General features: G+C 53.7%; 6 protein-coding genes across 6 annotated transcripts; 3 read left to right on the forward strand and 3 right to left on the reverse strand.

Annotated features, from left to right (window-relative positions):
- The first annotated feature begins 9 nt into the window (after positions 1-9).
- Positions 10-571, forward strand: BGZ61DRAFT_443838 (uncharacterized protein). Its single transcript, XM_046244924.1, has one exon. The coding sequence runs from the start codon at positions 28-30 to the stop codon at positions 241-243; it is 216 nt and encodes a 71-aa protein (XP_046109961.1). The 5' UTR covers positions 10-27; the 3' UTR covers positions 244-571.
- Positions 572-1,659: 1,088 nt separating this feature from the next.
- On the reverse strand, positions 1,660-3,731 carry BGZ61DRAFT_528391 (DNA-directed RNA polymerase I subunit RPA34.5-domain-containing protein; the record flags this gene model as incomplete). The annotated part of the gene is made up of 2 exons (XM_046253245.1): positions 1,660-2,546; positions 2,600-3,731. The coding sequence occupies 2 exons, from the start codon at positions 3,729-3,731 to the stop codon at positions 1,660-1,662; spliced, it is 2,019 nt and encodes a 672-aa protein (XP_046109962.1).
- A 539-nt stretch (positions 3,732-4,270) lies between these two features.
- BGZ61DRAFT_528392 (uncharacterized protein) lies at positions 4,271-6,582 on the forward strand (the record flags this gene model as incomplete). Its single annotated transcript, XM_046253246.1, has 4 exons — positions 4,271-4,521; positions 4,572-4,710; positions 4,760-5,050; positions 5,098-6,582. The coding sequence occupies 4 exons, from the start codon at positions 4,271-4,273 to the stop codon at positions 6,580-6,582; spliced, it is 2,166 nt and encodes a 721-aa protein (XP_046109963.1).
- A 1,420-nt stretch (positions 6,583-8,002) lies between these two features.
- Positions 8,003-8,480, reverse strand: BGZ61DRAFT_443843 (uncharacterized protein). Its single transcript, XM_046244925.1, has one exon. The coding sequence runs from the start codon at positions 8,290-8,292 to the stop codon at positions 8,077-8,079; it is 216 nt and encodes a 71-aa protein (XP_046109964.1). The 5' UTR covers positions 8,293-8,480; the 3' UTR covers positions 8,003-8,076.
- Positions 8,481-8,741: 261 nt separating this feature from the next.
- On the forward strand, positions 8,742-11,524 carry BGZ61DRAFT_136424 (fungal-specific transcription factor domain-containing protein). Its single transcript, XM_046237229.1, has 5 exons — positions 8,742-9,394; positions 9,452-9,548; positions 9,609-10,016; positions 10,095-10,185; positions 10,247-11,524. Exons 1-5 carry the CDS (start codon positions 8,978-8,980, stop codon positions 11,457-11,459), a joined length of 2,226 nt encoding a protein of 741 aa, XP_046109965.1. The 5' UTR covers positions 8,742-8,977; the 3' UTR covers positions 11,460-11,524.
- Positions 11,525-11,833: 309 nt separating this feature from the next.
- BGZ61DRAFT_136447 (uncharacterized protein) lies at positions 11,834-12,611 on the reverse strand. The gene has a single exon (XM_046237230.1). It carries the CDS (start codon positions 12,412-12,414, stop codon positions 11,917-11,919), a length of 498 nt encoding a protein of 165 aa, XP_046109966.1. The 5' UTR covers positions 12,415-12,611; the 3' UTR covers positions 11,834-11,916.
- Positions 12,612-16,591: the final 3,980 nt, after the last annotated feature.

Raw genomic sequence — 16,591 nt, forward strand, 5'->3', positions numbered from 1 at the left:
TGCTTACTTCTTGTTCACTGACCCCCCATGCGCCTAACCCAAACTCTCACATCAGCGACCCAATCGACCAAACAGATCCCACGTAGCACAAGGTCTTCCTATCCCATTCCAGCCCAAATCCAACCCCACGTCCCAGCTGCCATCTCAGCCTCACCCAGACCGGCCCAATCCAAATCCGGGGTCCAAGGGTCTTTGACGTCTCACCCCCCCCTTTCTTCTCTTGAACTCAGCCAAAGAAGATAAGCTCATGCCATGTCCACACGGACAACGTGGGCTAGGCCGCGGAACCTCTGGCATGTGCGATGGGACACGTCATCGTGATGGTGGTGGAGACTTTGGCTAAACGTCGCGAGCGAAGTCTATGTGAGGCTCTGGGGAGCTTGCAGAGCTTCGGGGTTGACTAGGGAAACTCTACCCAGAGACCTGGGACTGGAGTTGTTGAAAGGAGGAGGAGAGTGTGTTTGTGGATTGAAAGAACATACTTTGCAGTGTTTGTTGAGTATTGCCATTTGCGAACATGCATCCTGCTATCCGCACACCCAAGAAGAGTGTCTCAATGCTCACGTTTTATCAATAATGCATCCAATGCAGTATTCGAAGGAGTAAGTTTAAGAAACTGACTCGTAGTGTTTGCCACTTTTCGTACACATTTTTCTTCATTAAAACAACAATGTAGTCCCTTGGCTTACACGTCGACACGCTTGGATCAAATGCCTGGAGTGAGCTGAGGCTTGATGGAAAGATCTGCATCTGTGTGCGAATAGCAAAGCGCTTGTTATGTGGATGGGCAATGATTTTTGATCATCCAACACAGCAATATATTGCTAATATCTGCTAACAAGAGGAAAATATCCTCATCTTTACGACTTACGACATGGAAGATGTCTAACATATATAATTCAAATTCGGTGTCATGCTGAGCTTAAAGTTCTGCGTGCTATTGCTTGTTTCCGAGGGAGAGAAAGGAGAAGACAGAGAGTGAACGTACGGACCTAACAGATAGGCCTTCTATCCCTGACAGACACGGAGAGGATATGTTCATCACATCCATCTACCTGGGCCTACGTCGAACACGGGACCTAAAGACAGCCTTGTAACCTATGACGGCCGATTGTTCTTGGCACGATCTCTTGAATATGGGGGACATGCCATTAAAATCCCGAGATTGGCTGGCTTCTTGAGATACGCGATGACTTCAAAGTGCAAAGAGAATGTCTAAATAAAGCTCTGTGGACGACGTTGTGTACTCAGACATTTGACTACAATAATATGTACCTCCTCGTCTCAACTACCGTCTCGACAACGTTCAACTCATATAAGAGTCCCTGACCGAGGAATCAAGCGAGCACTTCCGTGGCCGTCTCATCCTCCTGAAAATCACCACCAACGCCATGCCGCATTATGAGAGAGACCACGTGTCTCGCCGCGGTATCAAAGCACCAGAATCGTATCAAGTCAAGCAAGAAAAAGAGAATATGCGAATCGCCCTTGGTCCAGCGCGACCTCCACCTGTGCCTTTGGGAGAACATTTTCCTCAAGACTTTTGTTGTTTAACCAAAGCAAAAACCCGTGAGGCAGCGGCATGCCCCAGAAGATATGGTAGAGTCATTATCTTCGGTTCTTGAAGGGATAAGTTGGGTAATACGGGGGCAAGGGCTTCTAGCTCGACCCGATCATGGGGGGTGGCACTGGCGTCACCTTTCTGCTGGGTGTCTTGGTCTTAGCGCTCTCCTTCTCCTTGCGCTTCTTGGCGCGCTTCTCCTCCTTGGTGAGGTTGGGCGACGAGGGGGGAATCGCCTGGGAGGAGTGAGGAACGGCGGGCACAGGGACAGGTGTTTGCTTGGAGTTGTTGGTCAGGATAGGCAGCTCAAGCTTGGGCTCCTTGACCTTTTTGGACTTCTTGGAGGTGCTGGGTGCCGGAGGAGAAACAGATCTGGGGGTGGGCGTGGCCTGGGGGATGGCTGGTGGCGGGACATGAGTCTGCTTCTTTGCGGAAGTGGATGGGGCCTCGGAGCCAAGATCCGGGCTGCCAGAGCGGTTCGTCTTCTGCTTCTTCGGCTTGATCACAGCAGACTTGCTCTCCGCCATCAGTTGCTCGGCGGCGGCGGCGGCATCATCCTCCGAGATGGTGTGCTTCCGCTTACCCTTGCGAGCGACTTCAGGAGTTGAGACACCCAGTGTCCGGGAGCTTGGGGGCTCAATGACGCTTGCGCCAGCGTTCTTTTGCTTCTTCTCCTTTCCGGCCGACGGTGTAGCCAGAGCAACAGAGTCCTTATCTTTTCGCTTCTTTTCCTTCTTGCTTGAGGTCTTGGATGTAGTAGGGACAGCGGGAGCTTCCGTCATCTCGGTATCCTCTTCCACCTCGCTACCGTCCGCTTCGAGGTTGTCGGTGGGCTCGTTGACACCGATGGGTTGGTACCGGGACCTGAGACCCTTGGGCTGGGCGCGAGGGGTTCGTCTTTCAGCGGGACCAATGGCAGAGCTAGGGAGGCTGGCCAGTTGTGTAATCTTCTTGACCTGCATGACTTGGTTGACTTGTCGAGTAGCTGGTATGTCGAGTTAGCACCGCGTTAGAATACTGAAGGCGTCTAAAACTTACATGATCGATATTGTGAGCCGTCTGCAGATGGAATGAGGATCTGAATGTTGCCTTTGGGAGCAATACTCTCGAACGAAACACCATAGTCATCGCCGCCGTGGGAGAAGAGTGGGTTGTCGCGCTGGGAATGGTCCATGGGGATCTCCAAGTTCTGAACCACGGAAATGGGCACGTTGGAGGGGACAGTGAAGTACCAGAATTGCTTGCCCTCGAGGTTGGCCTGGTTGCAAATCTCAGCCACGTCCTTGCCATTGACACCGTCGTCGCCCTTGCGGAGGACGAAATCGGGGGCGATGAAGTTGGGGACAGCAGCGAGCTGCCTCTTATTCTGGCGGTCCTCGATGTGCATAGATTCATCAACCATCTCCTCATCTTCGTCTTCACTGGACGAAGAGCTGTCAGCCTCAGCTTCGACTGGCTTCTTGGTGGGCTTGACCGGCTTGGCCGGCTCGTCTTCGTTCTCGCTCTCGCTCGAACTCTCTTCGCTGGAGCTGCTCGAAGTCGTTGCAGTAGTGGCATTTCCGTTCACCACGGGCTTCGCCTTGGTCTTGGTCTCGGGCTCGGCCTCACTCTCAGCCTCGCTCTCAGATTCGCTCTCAGAAGAGCTGGATTCCTCGCTGCTAGAATCAGAGCTGGCCTCCTTGGCAGCGGCAGGCTTGGTGGGCTTTGCAGCTGCTTCACTGTCGCTCTCACTATCGCTCGAGGTGTCGGATGAACTGCTGGTATCGTCCGAGGACTCTGCTTCAGGCTTGACCTTGGCAGACTTTTTGGCAGCGGTTGTGTTCTTGGAAGACGCGTTCCGTTCGACGTCGCTATCGGCGATCTCGACGTCCTTGTTGCGACGACGCGAGGCAGGAGTGGGAGTCTTCACATCAGGCGCGGCGAGTTTTCGAAGAAAGTCAGAGCCACCCTCACCGTCACTGCTGCTATTGCTATCGCTGGGAGGTTCTTCGTCATCGTCGCCGGGGCTCTGGAAGAGGTTGTTGGGATCGAAGGAGTCGGGGTCCTTCTTGACGGCGGGCGCACGGCCAGCAGGGCGGCGGTTGAACTGAGACTCAGCGGACAGGCCCTTCTTGGTGTTCTCGATGTGCTTGCTAAGCGAATGCACCTTAAACGGTTGCTTGGGCGCCATCGTGGGCGGTTTTCTGGGCGTGGTGCGCGCTGGGGAAGACTCAATTGGCAAGGTGAGGGAGGGATGAGAGATGAAGTGCTTCAAGTTGGCGATGAAATTTTGGCGGGTGGCAGAAAGTCGAATCGCGCTAGTGAGGTCCCCCACCGAGACGCGCTGGGTCAACTTTTTTTTTTGCGCAAGGGAAAATTTGGTGGCTGCGCTTATCGATAAGACCTCACTTTGCTCTCACTTGGCCGCTCAGTCATGGATGAACTGGACAAACGAGCTCATCGCTCGATGGCTTGATCGCGTTTTCCGGATCCATTATTGTGCTGCTAGAGTAACATGTCATTTTATTTTACTGCGTCTGCGAGTATCCGAATATCGGCGTTTGTCTAAGAGACAAGGCCGGCCCCCGTTGCTATGTCATCCAACAAGAAACGGAGACTGGAGGGTCTGGAAACTCCAAAGTGTAAGCCGTTGCATGCCATCTTAGCCCTCTATTCTCTTAGCCAGAAGAGTTCATTCAAGTTTATGCACTGACGGTAGATGCTGCAGCTATGAGCGCTATCAGCGCCCTGGCAGCTCGTCGACGGGAGGCAGCGAGTGCTGCTACACCCCCAGCCAATACTTCTCCAGAGGTTGACGACAAACCAATAATAAGCACCACCAACTTTTATAGCCCCTTGCAAAAAGCTGGGAGCAAGGGCGGACCACATGGGACACCTAGCAAGAGCACCCCGAAACCGTCTTCGCAACAACGGGGTTCTGAATCCCGTGTAGCTCGACTCAAGGCTGTTCTCTCCCCAAGGTAGACTCTCTGATATCTTTTACCGTACACGAAACTGACAAGTGGTTTAGCGAAGGTCTGAACAATGCAGCCTCGGAATCATCGGCATCCTCTCAAAACATCATACAGTACTCATCCTTTCGACCAACTAAGAGGAACCACCGTATCAAAACTGGAGGCGTGGTTGAGCTGCGGTTGGAAGAGAGCGAGGTACGACTCGATCCTTGCTATCTGAAACATATCACGCTGACTTGAGTAGCGATTTATGGTTCTCGGCAGCTTTGGTATTCGGGTTCTACGTGGCGAAGTGACGATTGCGGGTGCCTGCTTACGGCCTTCCGAGACCATCCAATGGATTCACGCTCCTCACTGCCATGCAGTTCCGGTATTGAGAAGCGCGGAGAACACTGGCTTGGAGCTTCACCCTGATAATGCCGCGCGAGGACTGCGTCAATTGGGTCGGTTGTCGCCTTTATTCAGGAAGATGTGGAATGAACCAGCGGACGCGACCTCGGGGAAGAGAAGTGCTAAGGAAGCGACTTTCCAAATTGTGAGTCTTCAGACTCTCGAAACAATTCCTGGCTAACAAAGTTTCAGCTGCATACTTCAGAAGATGCCCCTAAGCGCAGCATCATCCAGGACTTGGTCTCGCCCCCTGAGTGGAACAAGAAACTTGCTTCTCTGGTCTCGGCCGCCCGCAAGAAACCGGCTTTGTCGACCCTAGTTTGCGGGCCAAAATCAGCTGGAAAATCCACCTTCTCACGACTCCTCACAAATCGGCTTCTAACAGACCGAACTTTGAGTCAGAGCGCCAAGGGTGTTGTGGTTCTTGACCTAGACCCAGGGCAGCCCGAGTACGCCCCCGCGGGAACTTTATCCCTCGTTCACGTTACGCGACCGAATCTATCCAGTCCATTTACGCATCCTGGCATCAATGACTCTGGGAACGAGATCATTCGGTGCCATGCCCTGGCATCGGTTACCCCTGCCACGAACCCGGAGCTGTACCTCGCTTGTGCCGCAGATCTCTTTGACACATGCAGCAAGACCTTCCAAGACGTCCCAATCATTGTCAACACTCCCGGTTGGATCTTAGGGACAGGTCTTGACTTACTGTCCGAGGTGATAGGGCAGATGGAACCTGATGAAGTACTTTACATGTCAGAGGATGGGCCAGCAGAAACTGTCGACACGTTGCGGGGTGTGACCAAGTCAACCCTTTTTGAGTTACCATCCCAGCCATCCGAGTTTACCTCAAGGACTGCTGCGCATTTGAGAGCGATGCATACAATGTCATATTTTCACCTGGACGAGCCGAGTTCGAGTTTGCCGGACTCGGCAGCTCAGAGGATGAGATGGAACCCAACTCCTCTCAGCGCGAAACCTCCACTTTTAGTTCCATATTCATCACCGCAACCTGGGATACAGTGTCTCCTCTCATACGACTATCAAGCGCCTCCAGAACTACTAGCAGACGCGGTGAATGGAATGGTACTCGCCGCTGTGGAAATTGAGGATCCGAAGGCGTTTGGAGACTTGGAACTGGGCTGGTCATCTGCTCCGGCCACGAATACCATGGAAGTTGATACAAACGCCAAAATGGGGTCGAAGCGCGTGCTCCCTATGACTCCCGAAGGCCTCACTTTTATTCCAAATTACAATGATGTTGCTCTCGACCCCAGGTATTCCCGTACTGTCGGGTTGGTTCTTATCCGGGGAATAGACACAACAACCAAGACTCTCCAACTACTAACGCCGATTTCTTCTGATGTCATCAGGGACATCAAATCGAAAGATCGAGATATCGTCCTTGTACATGGCAAGTTTGATGCCCCAAGCTGGGCATACACTGAGGACCTTTACGAGCAAGCTGGAAATGACGAGGGAACTGATGAATGGCTCGATGTCACGGAAGAGGATACAGACGATGATGATTCGACTGCGGAGCCAAAAGATGTTGAGAAGGTCAGCGACCTTACGGCAATTCCTTGGGTCGAGGTGCTAAAGGGCAATGAGAAGCGGCCAGTTGGATCGAGAGTGTGGAGGGTACGAAGAGACCTGGGACGCAATGCAGGCGATTAGGGCGTCATCGTCCTTACTGTATGGATGGATCACTGGCAGTTGTGGGCGAGGAAGTCCGGCATTTCCCCCGCTTTGTCTCGGGAAAGAACTGAGAGACGTGTCATGTTGTCTTACTCAAGTTACTGAGACCAAAGATGACTGTTGGACTGAACTGGAATGGTTGAGAGGAACGATATCTAGAACGAGGTTCGGTGCAGGTTTCTGAATCGGGAGTAGAGCTATCTTTGCGTGGCTGATGCAGAGCTACAATACTTAGACAAGAGTGCGCTGGCTCAATCACGTAATGCGATAACATCTTACACGCATATACAAGAAGCTGCCAGCTCAGTTGGGACAATACATACCATCATTTTAATGCGTCGGCTTTTGGGGCGTATGTGGGCACATGTTGCAAGCCGCCCCGATTGTGGCCCAACCCAATATTCTCGGGTTTCTGGGGTCTGGTCGGCGACAGGATATATATATGCTTAAGCAATTGTATGTTGATGTGATGTGATGGAATGAAAATGCTCCGTTTGCCGTTGCTCCAGGGAGCGGGACTTGCCTTGGCTAGAAGGGCGCCCGTCCCTTTCCTCTTTCCCCTCTTTCCTTCGTTGACGAAACGACCTGGATTGCCACTCTTGCTAAAATTCACCGTTCCTTCCTTCCTGGGCTCACCTTGCTCTTAGCTTTCACCGGCTCCTCTTGACGCATCCTCCAACGTCGAAACAACTCACCGCTACCAATCCTCCGAATTTACTGGCCACCAGCACAAGCCTCGTGCGCGCTCTCAGTCCCCCGCGGTTGATCGGTGTGCGAGTGTCCGCTAATCAGGAGCTTGTGCAACCAAGCAGCGATGGAGCAACAAGCAGCCACAGCTACGGTTTCGCCACGGCCACCGACTTCGTTCCCATGTGCGGATTCAGTTGGGATATTACGGAAACTGGGATGACGACGAACGTGCCTCATCTTCGTTGACCGACTCTCTCATTTGTGCTCTCAGTCAACCAAGATACGAGATTGACCTCCTGCACCACCCGCGTGCATTTGCCCTGAATCACAGCGCTCACGCTCGCATCCCCAGCCATATCCAATCCATCAGGGAACAAGAACCGGGGAATCGGGATGTTGAGGCTAACCGAAAGCACCATCTTTGTCCTCCTTCACCGCAGTCAGCAGGCCAGACCAGTAGAGCCCCAACAACAGGGCTTACACAACAGCAGCCCTTGTCGTCCTGACTGGGTGATGCTGTGTGAGGCGAGGCGAGCGAGCCAAGTCTTGGACACTCACAACGGCGTATCGCTTGGCAGATACTGGTATTGGGGATGAAATAAGGTCCAACTGATGATAATGTAGGGTATCTTGGAACTGTTCCACTACGGAGGGGAATCAGCTGGGTGAAACTGCAACGACCTAACCACCAAGAGCACCGAACAAAGCCGCGGAGATGCGACGAGTATCTTTTCCGCTGTTTAAGGCGTCTCCTGACGCCTCGCAACCCTGAAAGTAAGACGACTAAATACGAGCAACGGCGTCATGAATGGTGCGCCCAGGCCCAGCCGAAGCCAAGTCGTGGTGGGGCACTGTCGACCAAGACCGTACGAAGTACAGGGACCAGAAGCCCGGGCTTAGAGACAACAATTTTGGCGGATCGTGGATCTGCGTGACGATGCAATGAGATATCGCGAGAGCCAAGACGATACACAGCCGGCGACGAATTGATTTGCTCATGGGGAAAGGAACGGATTGCTATCTCTCCTAGGGGATCCTGAAGGACCAGTGATGAGCGAGCGGCGCAAAGCAGGCTATTGAGACGAGGTGGATTCGAGGCTCCAGGAGCCAGGAAAGCAGACACGGCACTTGCGACCTTCCAATTCCAAATTCCAAATTCCAAATTCCCACCGCCGGCGTCGGACGGCTGTTTGCCTGGTTCTAGCCCGCAGCCAGCGGCTTGTTGGACCCAGTCAGGGCGGGATGTGGACTGTTGGTGGCCATCGGACAGGGCCAAACCAATTGAACAAACCAGACCAGACCAAACAAGACAAGACCAGACCAGCCAGACTCGGAGCAGCCCGCGCAAACCCGCAACTCAAAAGGGCAATGAAGAGTAATCACATCGGTTAGAGCCAACACCAAGGTCAGAGCCAGAGCCTGTAGCCACACACACGCACACACTTTACCTTTCCGTTGCGTTGCCACTTTCTGCAGGCAGCCAGTCAGCTAGTCAGCCAGCAGGTGCTTAAGTCAATCAAATCAGTCGAGCCTTTCCTTTTATTTCCCCTTCCCCTATTCTCTTGCTTGCCATTGTTCGTTAAGCTTCTCCCTGTCATCAACTTTTGCGAAGGCTGCGTCTTGATCCTGTTTTGCCACTCCTGTGTCGCCAGCTTGGCTAGCAAGAAACCCCACCCTCTTCACCATGGATGTCGTCTCCGAAGGCAACACCTACGCTCGCGCTGCTTGCACCGAGTGCTCGCGCCGGAAGCAGAAGGTAACGAATTCCCTCCTAACATTGACCCCGATCCTGGCCCTCGCACTCGGCGTCCTCCGCGGCATCCGTCGCCCATATGCCAGTCTAACTTCGTATCAGTGCAACCGCGAGTGGCCTTGTAGCCATTGTCAGAAGCGCAAAGCTGCCGATAAGTGTCGGTTTAGGGACTCCAACCAACCCACAGCCGAGAAAGTGGCTCAGGACAAACGGCGCAAGCGACGCCTTAACCGCGACTTCAGCACCGATTCTGCTGGCTCTGAAATCGACGAGGCCGAAGGCAGTGGTATTGACGCCCTGGGCTACATGCCGTCGCATATTCTCTATGGACTCACTGCGCAGGATGAGGTGGGTTGGCTCGCAGCTGTAGTCCCTGGGACCTGCATTCTGACTTGCCTGGCGTAGGTCGTTAAATCGTCGCCTCGCGAGTTCATCAAAGACCCCAAAATCTTTCCTCCTCTAGAGCGCGCTCTAAAGGTCATTCCCCCAAGACCTTACACAGGCAAGTCCCCTAGTAAAGTCGCCACCCATCGGTTTGCGTTCTCGCTAACTAAGTAGCCAGACATCCTCGTCCAGAATTTTCTGAACAATGCCAACTACCACTATTACATCATCTACCCGCCAATCTTCCTGGAACAATACAAGGAATGGTGGGATACACGAGCCGATAATAGACCCCTCAGCGTCCAGTGGACCTGCCTCCTTCTCATGGTCTGCGCGTGTTCCTCGCAGTACACCGACGAAGATCTCCAGCGAAAGCTCGAGATTGACCTTGGCGACACCATCCAACGAATTACCGAGCAGTATCACGAAGCTGCTCGTGAGTTGGGTAGTACCATCCCCATCGGATGTAGCCACCTCACCAACGTTCAACAGCTGCTGCACTCGTGCTATTGGTTTAAATCAGAGGCCCGTTTTGTGGAGTGTTGGCATGTTCTGAACTCCGCTATCCGAGAAGCCCAAGAGCTTTGTATGTACCACTCCTCCTCTCGTCTTTGTTGTATTTCATGACTTTGCGTTCGAGACTCGTGACTAATACCATCGATAGCTATGCACCAAGAGTCAAAGACCGAGCAATTGACCCAATTTGAGCTTGAACTTCGGAGGAGGGTTTGGTGTGTTTTAGACACCTGGGACTGGTAATTTATGACTCCTCCCAATAGTGTCGTTGAAACACGCGCAGAAGCTAATCATCCCCAGGCAGATTTCAGCCCTCCTTGGGCGACCCATGATTATCGATCGATCCGAATGTGACGTCAAACTGCCTAGTCTTGTCATGGAAGGGATGCAACAATCTCCATTAGCACACATGAAGTTGCAATCAGGCCTCATTCGCAACCTCTATGACCGCTTTGGTCTTACCAGGAATGTCACGGAGCCCGCACAAGTCCAAGAGTATCAAGAGATGATAAAACAATGGATCGAAGACTTCCCTCCTCCTTTCGACGTGCATATCCCCGATAAGACCTTGGATGTGACTTGTCCGTGGATTGTGCTTCACCGACATTATATCCGTACAATGGCCTTCTCTATGCTGCTCGATCCTGTCCGGGCGTACCTGGCACAGCCGTTCACGACCAACACCAAGGAGGCGGAGCTTAAGATTCGCAGCGACGGTATCAATTACCTCTTGGAGCTCATGGTGTCTCTCAAAGGGTTCTTCGAGTGGGTCTATCCCCGCGACTCAAAGTTCCATTTCGTTCTGTTCTGCATTTTCGACACTTCGACAGTACTGTGCACAGCTGTGCTTCACGACGAGCACCACTCCCTGCCTCGCCGAGATGAGGTTTTCAAGGCTATTGACAATGCACATGCTATGTTGCGGCGTCTTCGAACGGTGACGAAATCGGCTAGAACGTCGTATGGTATCTTGTCACGTATTGTGCAGCGGCTGCCTCGTGCAGACGTACGGCCCAAGATCGACGACAGCCCTGCCGCGAAGCGCGCCCGTGTCACTAAGGTGGCCAGCACATCGCACTCAATCTCACGAGATATCAGCACGCAAGACCAGATGACGTCTACGCCTACAACAATCTCGGCTAGATCAGCCGGGTCGAGCTCTCAATTCAAGACACTCTCTGCACCCAGGGCCTCTCCAACCTCGAGCATTCCCTCCTCAGGTGCCTTCCACATCTCAAGCGTTTTGACCACCAACGAGCCTGTTCGTCATGGCGGATTCATGGCCCCGTCGTATGTCGAGTACCAGGCTCATTCTACGCCACTTGTACCAGAAGTTTCGCAAACACCGGCGGCTATTGGACAGATACCCGTGACTATCGAGCAAACGCCAGTGGCCATTGAGCAGACACCCGTCTTTTCCAACTTCTCAGAAGATGATCTCGGGGAGCTGGCCACGCTCTGGCACTTTGAGTCACTTGATTTTAACTTTCTCGATGCTTCGCCCCCGATGTGACGTGGCTCGACGCGTCTGGAACGGTTTCGTCAGCAGGCATGCAAGGTCGGAGTTCAATTCATGATACCGATGCTATAAATTCTTGTTCTCTTAAGCGTCATACTCATTGGCATTGGGCGGTTTTATAAGGTCAGGTCCATTCTTCCCCTATTTTGGGCTCGGCGAATTTGACGTTGCATCTTCCCAGGTGTGACGCGCGTGTTAAGACCCGTCGACCAGGTATCATGATTTGGTCGCCTGTTGTATATCTGTTCCCGCCATCCAGGGCTACGAAAAGACAGGGACCTAGCATGGCGACCCGAAAGTGCGGTCTTAAAGATGACGATGCCCAACTCGGGCCTCAAATCAGCCCAAGACACGACAAGTGGTTTAGCCGGGAACAATATTTTGGACGCAATGGATTGGCTGGCATGGCAGAAAGGAGAAGTCGGAATGGATACGGTATTTTAGGCCCCGGCTAGAGGCTGCGGATGTGACGCGACGTGTTTGGGATAAGTTTGCATTCGTATGCACCCGCAAACGTGCAATGAAACGACGCGTGGGATTCACGGGCAAGCCTCATGCTCATTTGCTCACCACCCTTAACTTGCGACGGATGCACGGGAGGGCAATCATGGCTGTGTAGCGAGATGAGGGACAAAATTAGCTCCGAGTGAAGTTTGAGTAGCCAGCTAACTAATACAGACGGACAGGAACGAGCCCCAGCCAAGCGAGCCAAGGAGAAAAGGCGCATTCGAGACAAGATCCCCTGAGAAAATAAAGACTCCTCCTCTATAATTACCAGACGAGTGAGATACGTATACCCAAAACAAACAAAGAAAAAAGCCTCCGAGTCTAGCTGTGGGATGAGGGCTTTGAAATGCAAAGGGGCAAAAGGCCGAAGAATCCAAGAAGAGAGCTGTTGCCAACGGCTCAGGCAAGTGGATGGTGATGTGTCGCGTGGCGAGAATGTCATATGTCGTTGTTCGGTAAAGCTGAAATCGCCGTCCTCCGACCCAGTCAGAGTACGAGACAGAAGATGAATGATGAATGTGGAGGCAAAAACGGCGGCCGCTCAGGGATGATTGACAAAAGGACAGGATCCATGCAGCCGACTCAGCCTAGCGAAGCCGACGAAGCTGATTGGCCTTAGGGTCTCCCACCGCACAATAACATCTGTTCAGCCCCTCCCGTATTTTCGTTGTCCATCATTCACTCTTCCATCTCACCAAGCTGATGTGATTGCTGTGCATCGCAGCATCAGCTCTTTCCATCTATTTTATCCATCTTTTTGAGACTTCCGCTTCGTCTTGTCGCGTCGCGTTCCGTCATGAGAGAAGAACCTGTGCAGGGGTCCAGGCACGCTCCGGATCAGACACCATGCCAGCTTCCAGGGCATGGCATCATCGGATCGCTTTGTCCCTGAGCAGATTCCAACCAAACCATGGGGGTCGTTGCTTCTTGGCTCCAGTATTCAACATGGAGACGTATCCGGCGTAACCGCGTCTCACTCTGCCCAACACCCACGGCTCCCTTTCTCCAGATCGTCGTCACCGACCAATCGACCTCAACAAAGATTTGACACGAGGTCCTCTCGTCATATCCCGAATCCTGGAAATATATCCAACCTATCCTGGCAAACAAAAAACGGAAAAGAAAAGAGTCCCTAAACGTCCCCAAACCAACATATCCATCATCAAGAAAAACCAGGCGAAATCCGTGGGCTTTACGCTCCGCTGTTTGGACACGGTCCATACATTGACCATCATGGACAGGATGAAAGGGTGAAGGAAGAAATTAACCTCCTCAGACACTTGCCTGAAATGGTTTGCTTGCGCATTTCACAGACCGCTTCGAGAGCAATTATGGCGAACCTTGCTCGATCTCACCACCAATTGCACCCAACAGCAGATCGAGCACTCCCTGTCTCTCCCCTCGAGACAGATTTTGCAGAAGGTTGTCAAAAACAAAACGGCGCCTCCAGTATACGCACGAGGAAAGCATTTTCCCAAACCTCATGAGACAAAAAAAAACGGAGCTCATAACCACCTTGAGTCATGAAACCGTGGCTCATTAACATGGGGAATGCACCCCAAGCCACCCAACTCTCAGATTGACGTCATGGGGAGCCAGTAGCCGATATCGGCCCAACATGCATCAATTGAGGATGGCATCCACCACCATATGGTAACCACCCTCATTCATCTTGCATTTCTGTTAGTCGAATAACCTTCTTCTTTCTTTTATCACCGAATGCATCACACATACCGACGATGACGCGTGGTTTATTTAACGAGGTGCGAGCCGACCGCCAAAAGCATTGGTGAGGCGGGCGTGGTCTGTGTGGTGGCAACTTGACCAGTGGGCGGGGCGACGTAATTGGCCATGTCCATCTCGAGCTGGTTCAGCAGCTCGCCGCCGACGGGTGCATCCCCGTCCTGGCGTGCGTCGCTTGAGCTCTGCGTCGCGGAGAAGCGAGCATTGATAGTATCATGACTATAGGATGCTCCGCGGGCACGGGAGGCAGCCAAGAACTCAGCTTGGAGTTCCCCAGACTGAGCTGCCTCACTGCCGCAGCTATCAGTAACCCCAATTAGCACACGTCACGACGACAACGACAACGACATCGAGGACCGACACGACCGACCGAACGATCGAACGAACCAGCAGCCGACAGAAGACTTACCCCGATGCAGAGCCCTGCTGAGCGTGCGTGGAGGCCATGTTGTCGACACGATCGCGAACGAAAGCTGAGGAAAGCGGAGGCGGCGCCGACGGGCTCTGGGCCAACGAAGCGAACGAACTGAGGGAGTGTCACTGAGGTGACAGTGGCTCGCACACCGAACGAGAGAAGATAAACGGCAATGTGAAGGAGCAAAATTTTGAGGCAGAATTTTGGCGAGAAACAGGCTGTCGCTGTCTCGTCGTGGGACAAGAGGGGGGATTCAGATGCCAACAACGCTCGAACACGGGGCGCGTGAAGCAGCTAGGAGTATTCAAGAGGTGGGATTCGCTCGAAAAGAGATAATACACGGAATAAAGAACCTGGGGGGGTGCAGGCTGAGTCCTGATTGTGTGATGGGAGGCGGCGGCTTGGGGGTTAAGAAGATTGGCGAAGGGCCTTTTTTTCTGCTGATCTGAGGGGATGGAGTTTTGGAGATCACCGACCTGGAAAGTGACCGGAAGACGGGCGATGCGGACGGCACACACGACGGAGTGGTGGATGGTACAGGGGTATGTGCAGCAACGACAGGCGGCGAGTCTGGCTGAAATTCCGGCCTGCGCCTGCGCTGCGACTGGGACTCCCTCCACTCACAACTCCCAAGTCGTCCCCTAAAGCGTGCGGGACACGGCCGCTGCACCGCTTTCTTTTTTCTTTCTTCAGGGCTCTTCGACGGCGGCCGTCTGCCACGTGCCGCCTTCACCCTTTTTGCCCTGACCATCACTGACCATCAGTAACGGTCTCCTGAGCTGGCGCACGCCGCTAAGGGAGGGGGAAGGAATCTTTTCGTCCCCGTCGCCTCGCTGCCTTTTCCCTCACCGTCCCGCCGACTTGAGCCCCGCCCGCTGGACAATCATGTCCAGCATGATTGTCTGGATATGATACTCGCGGGCGCAACAAGATTGCCCGGGTAGGCGAGCTTCCTCTTGTCAAGCCCCTGGACTTGCTGGGACATGGCGGGTTCGCCCCCCGCAGCCTTCTGTGGATCTGCAGCACGCTTGCAGCAGACTGCGGCGTTCGAGAAACATGAACCCGCACTTCTACAACCCGCCCCCTTGCGCCTCACACCTCGGGACCTGTCGACCTTCGACTCCGACAGGACGACGTCTCTCATTGCGCCCTCAACCACACTGGGATGTGCGACAAGTCACCCCAGTATCTTTTTTATGGCTCCGTGGCACCTGGGCGACAATTGACCCCAAGCCCCCCATAGGTTCATTTTTGCTCCTGACCGTTGTAGCCAAAAGCGCCGCAAACCCTTGTTACCGAGCAAGTCCCGCGCCGGAGGTTCAACAATGCCCATTCATTGGAAAGGCCTTGTTGATGAGCTGGCGGATTGTCGGCCCAAACTTGACTCGGCCCGTAAGGCAATGCGTGACCAGGTCCAGGACGCTGCGGATGCCTTAGCTTCGGTAGTCAGAAGTGATGGTGTGCTGGGAAGCTTCCGTGAAAAACCGTGGGGTCTCGTAAGATGGTAAAAGTGGCCGGGCGAGCTGGCCAGCCTGGCATCTGTCTGGGGCCTGCAGAGAATGCGTACATACGTGCTCGCGCCGGTACGCGACCGCGTAGGTGCTTGTAGGCGACACCCCCGAATCAGCTGTCGATCATCGTGACCCGCATGCGATAACTCGAGGCGTCGGCGACAAACGCACCCTCAGTGACGGACCCCTCCTCTCACTGACCACACCCCCCAGTTGAGCCATGGGCAATTTGTCGCCGAGAACACAGCGCTAACCGCAGCAGACCACGGACGGACCATCCAATTGCCCCTATCCCTGAACAGCGTAGCCGTGGTTGCCTCACTCGTGTTCTAATCGCTTCGTCCGCGAGGTTCGCAAATTTCGACTCGGGCGTGGGCTAGGAAAACTGTACCGGTACCGCGTAAATCGTCCCCGTTCCGCCTTCCGCGACACTGGGCGTGGCTCAGTAAGACTAGGTGTGGGATTAGCACGTAGCGTGAGGGCATCGCCAGTGCCAACGCAGCAAGCCCCTTGTCAAGCCCGCCCCTAACTCAAGCTTGCGGTCTTCCGGCTGCGGATCAAGCCAAGAGAGGGGCTTTTGGATCGCCGGCGTAGCACACTTAGTACACTTGCCGCCACACGTCGACAACCTTACTTCGTACGGAGGTTGTTCAGGGCGGTGACCACGGGGTCGGGGGCGGCTGGCACTGGCCAAGCCCTGCGCCGTCAGTCGCCGCTACGAATACAAACAACGACGGCGACGGGATGAACGAAACCTCGGGAGTTTTTGTGGAGCTACGACATCTGTGTGCGCATGGAACGTTCCCACGTGACGGGATGGCGGCGACGAAACATTGTCTATGGCAATGCATTTGCATGTACAGTATGTTTCTCCCAAAGACAAAACAAAAATGTTGCAATGTTCGAGAGCCCCGTTTAACGGGTGGGTCTCGATAGCGGATGGCGGATGG

Source organism: Ilyonectria robusta (genome assembly GCF_021365365.1).
Source record: "Ilyonectria robusta strain PMI_751 chromosome Unknown BGZ61scaffold_3, whole genome shotgun sequence".
NCBI lineage: Eukaryota > Fungi > Ascomycota > Sordariomycetes > Hypocreales > Nectriaceae > Ilyonectria > Ilyonectria robusta.

Coding starts and splice junctions, on each gene's coding strand:
- BGZ61DRAFT_443838 (XM_046244924.1), top strand. CDS start 28: ATGCGCCTAACCCAAACTCTCACATCAGCGACCCAATCGACCAAACAG.
- BGZ61DRAFT_136424 (XM_046237229.1), top strand. CDS start 8,978: ATGGATGTCGTCTCCGAAGGCAACACCTACGCTCGCGCTGCTTGCACC. Junction 10,017..10,094: donor CCGAGAAGCCCAAGAGCTTT/GTATGTACCACT, acceptor TACCATCGATAG/CTATGCACCAAGAGTCAAAG. Junction 10,186..10,246: donor GTTTTAGACACCTGGGACTG/GTAATTTATGAC, acceptor AATCATCCCCAG/GCAGATTTCAGCCCTCCTTG.
- BGZ61DRAFT_136447 (XM_046237230.1), bottom strand. CDS start 12,414: ATGACATTCTCGCCACGCGACACATCACCATCCACTTGCCTGAGCCGT.
- BGZ61DRAFT_443843 (XM_046244925.1), bottom strand. CDS start 8,292: ATGAGCAAATCAATTCGTCGCCGGCTGTGTATCGTCTTGGCTCTCGCG.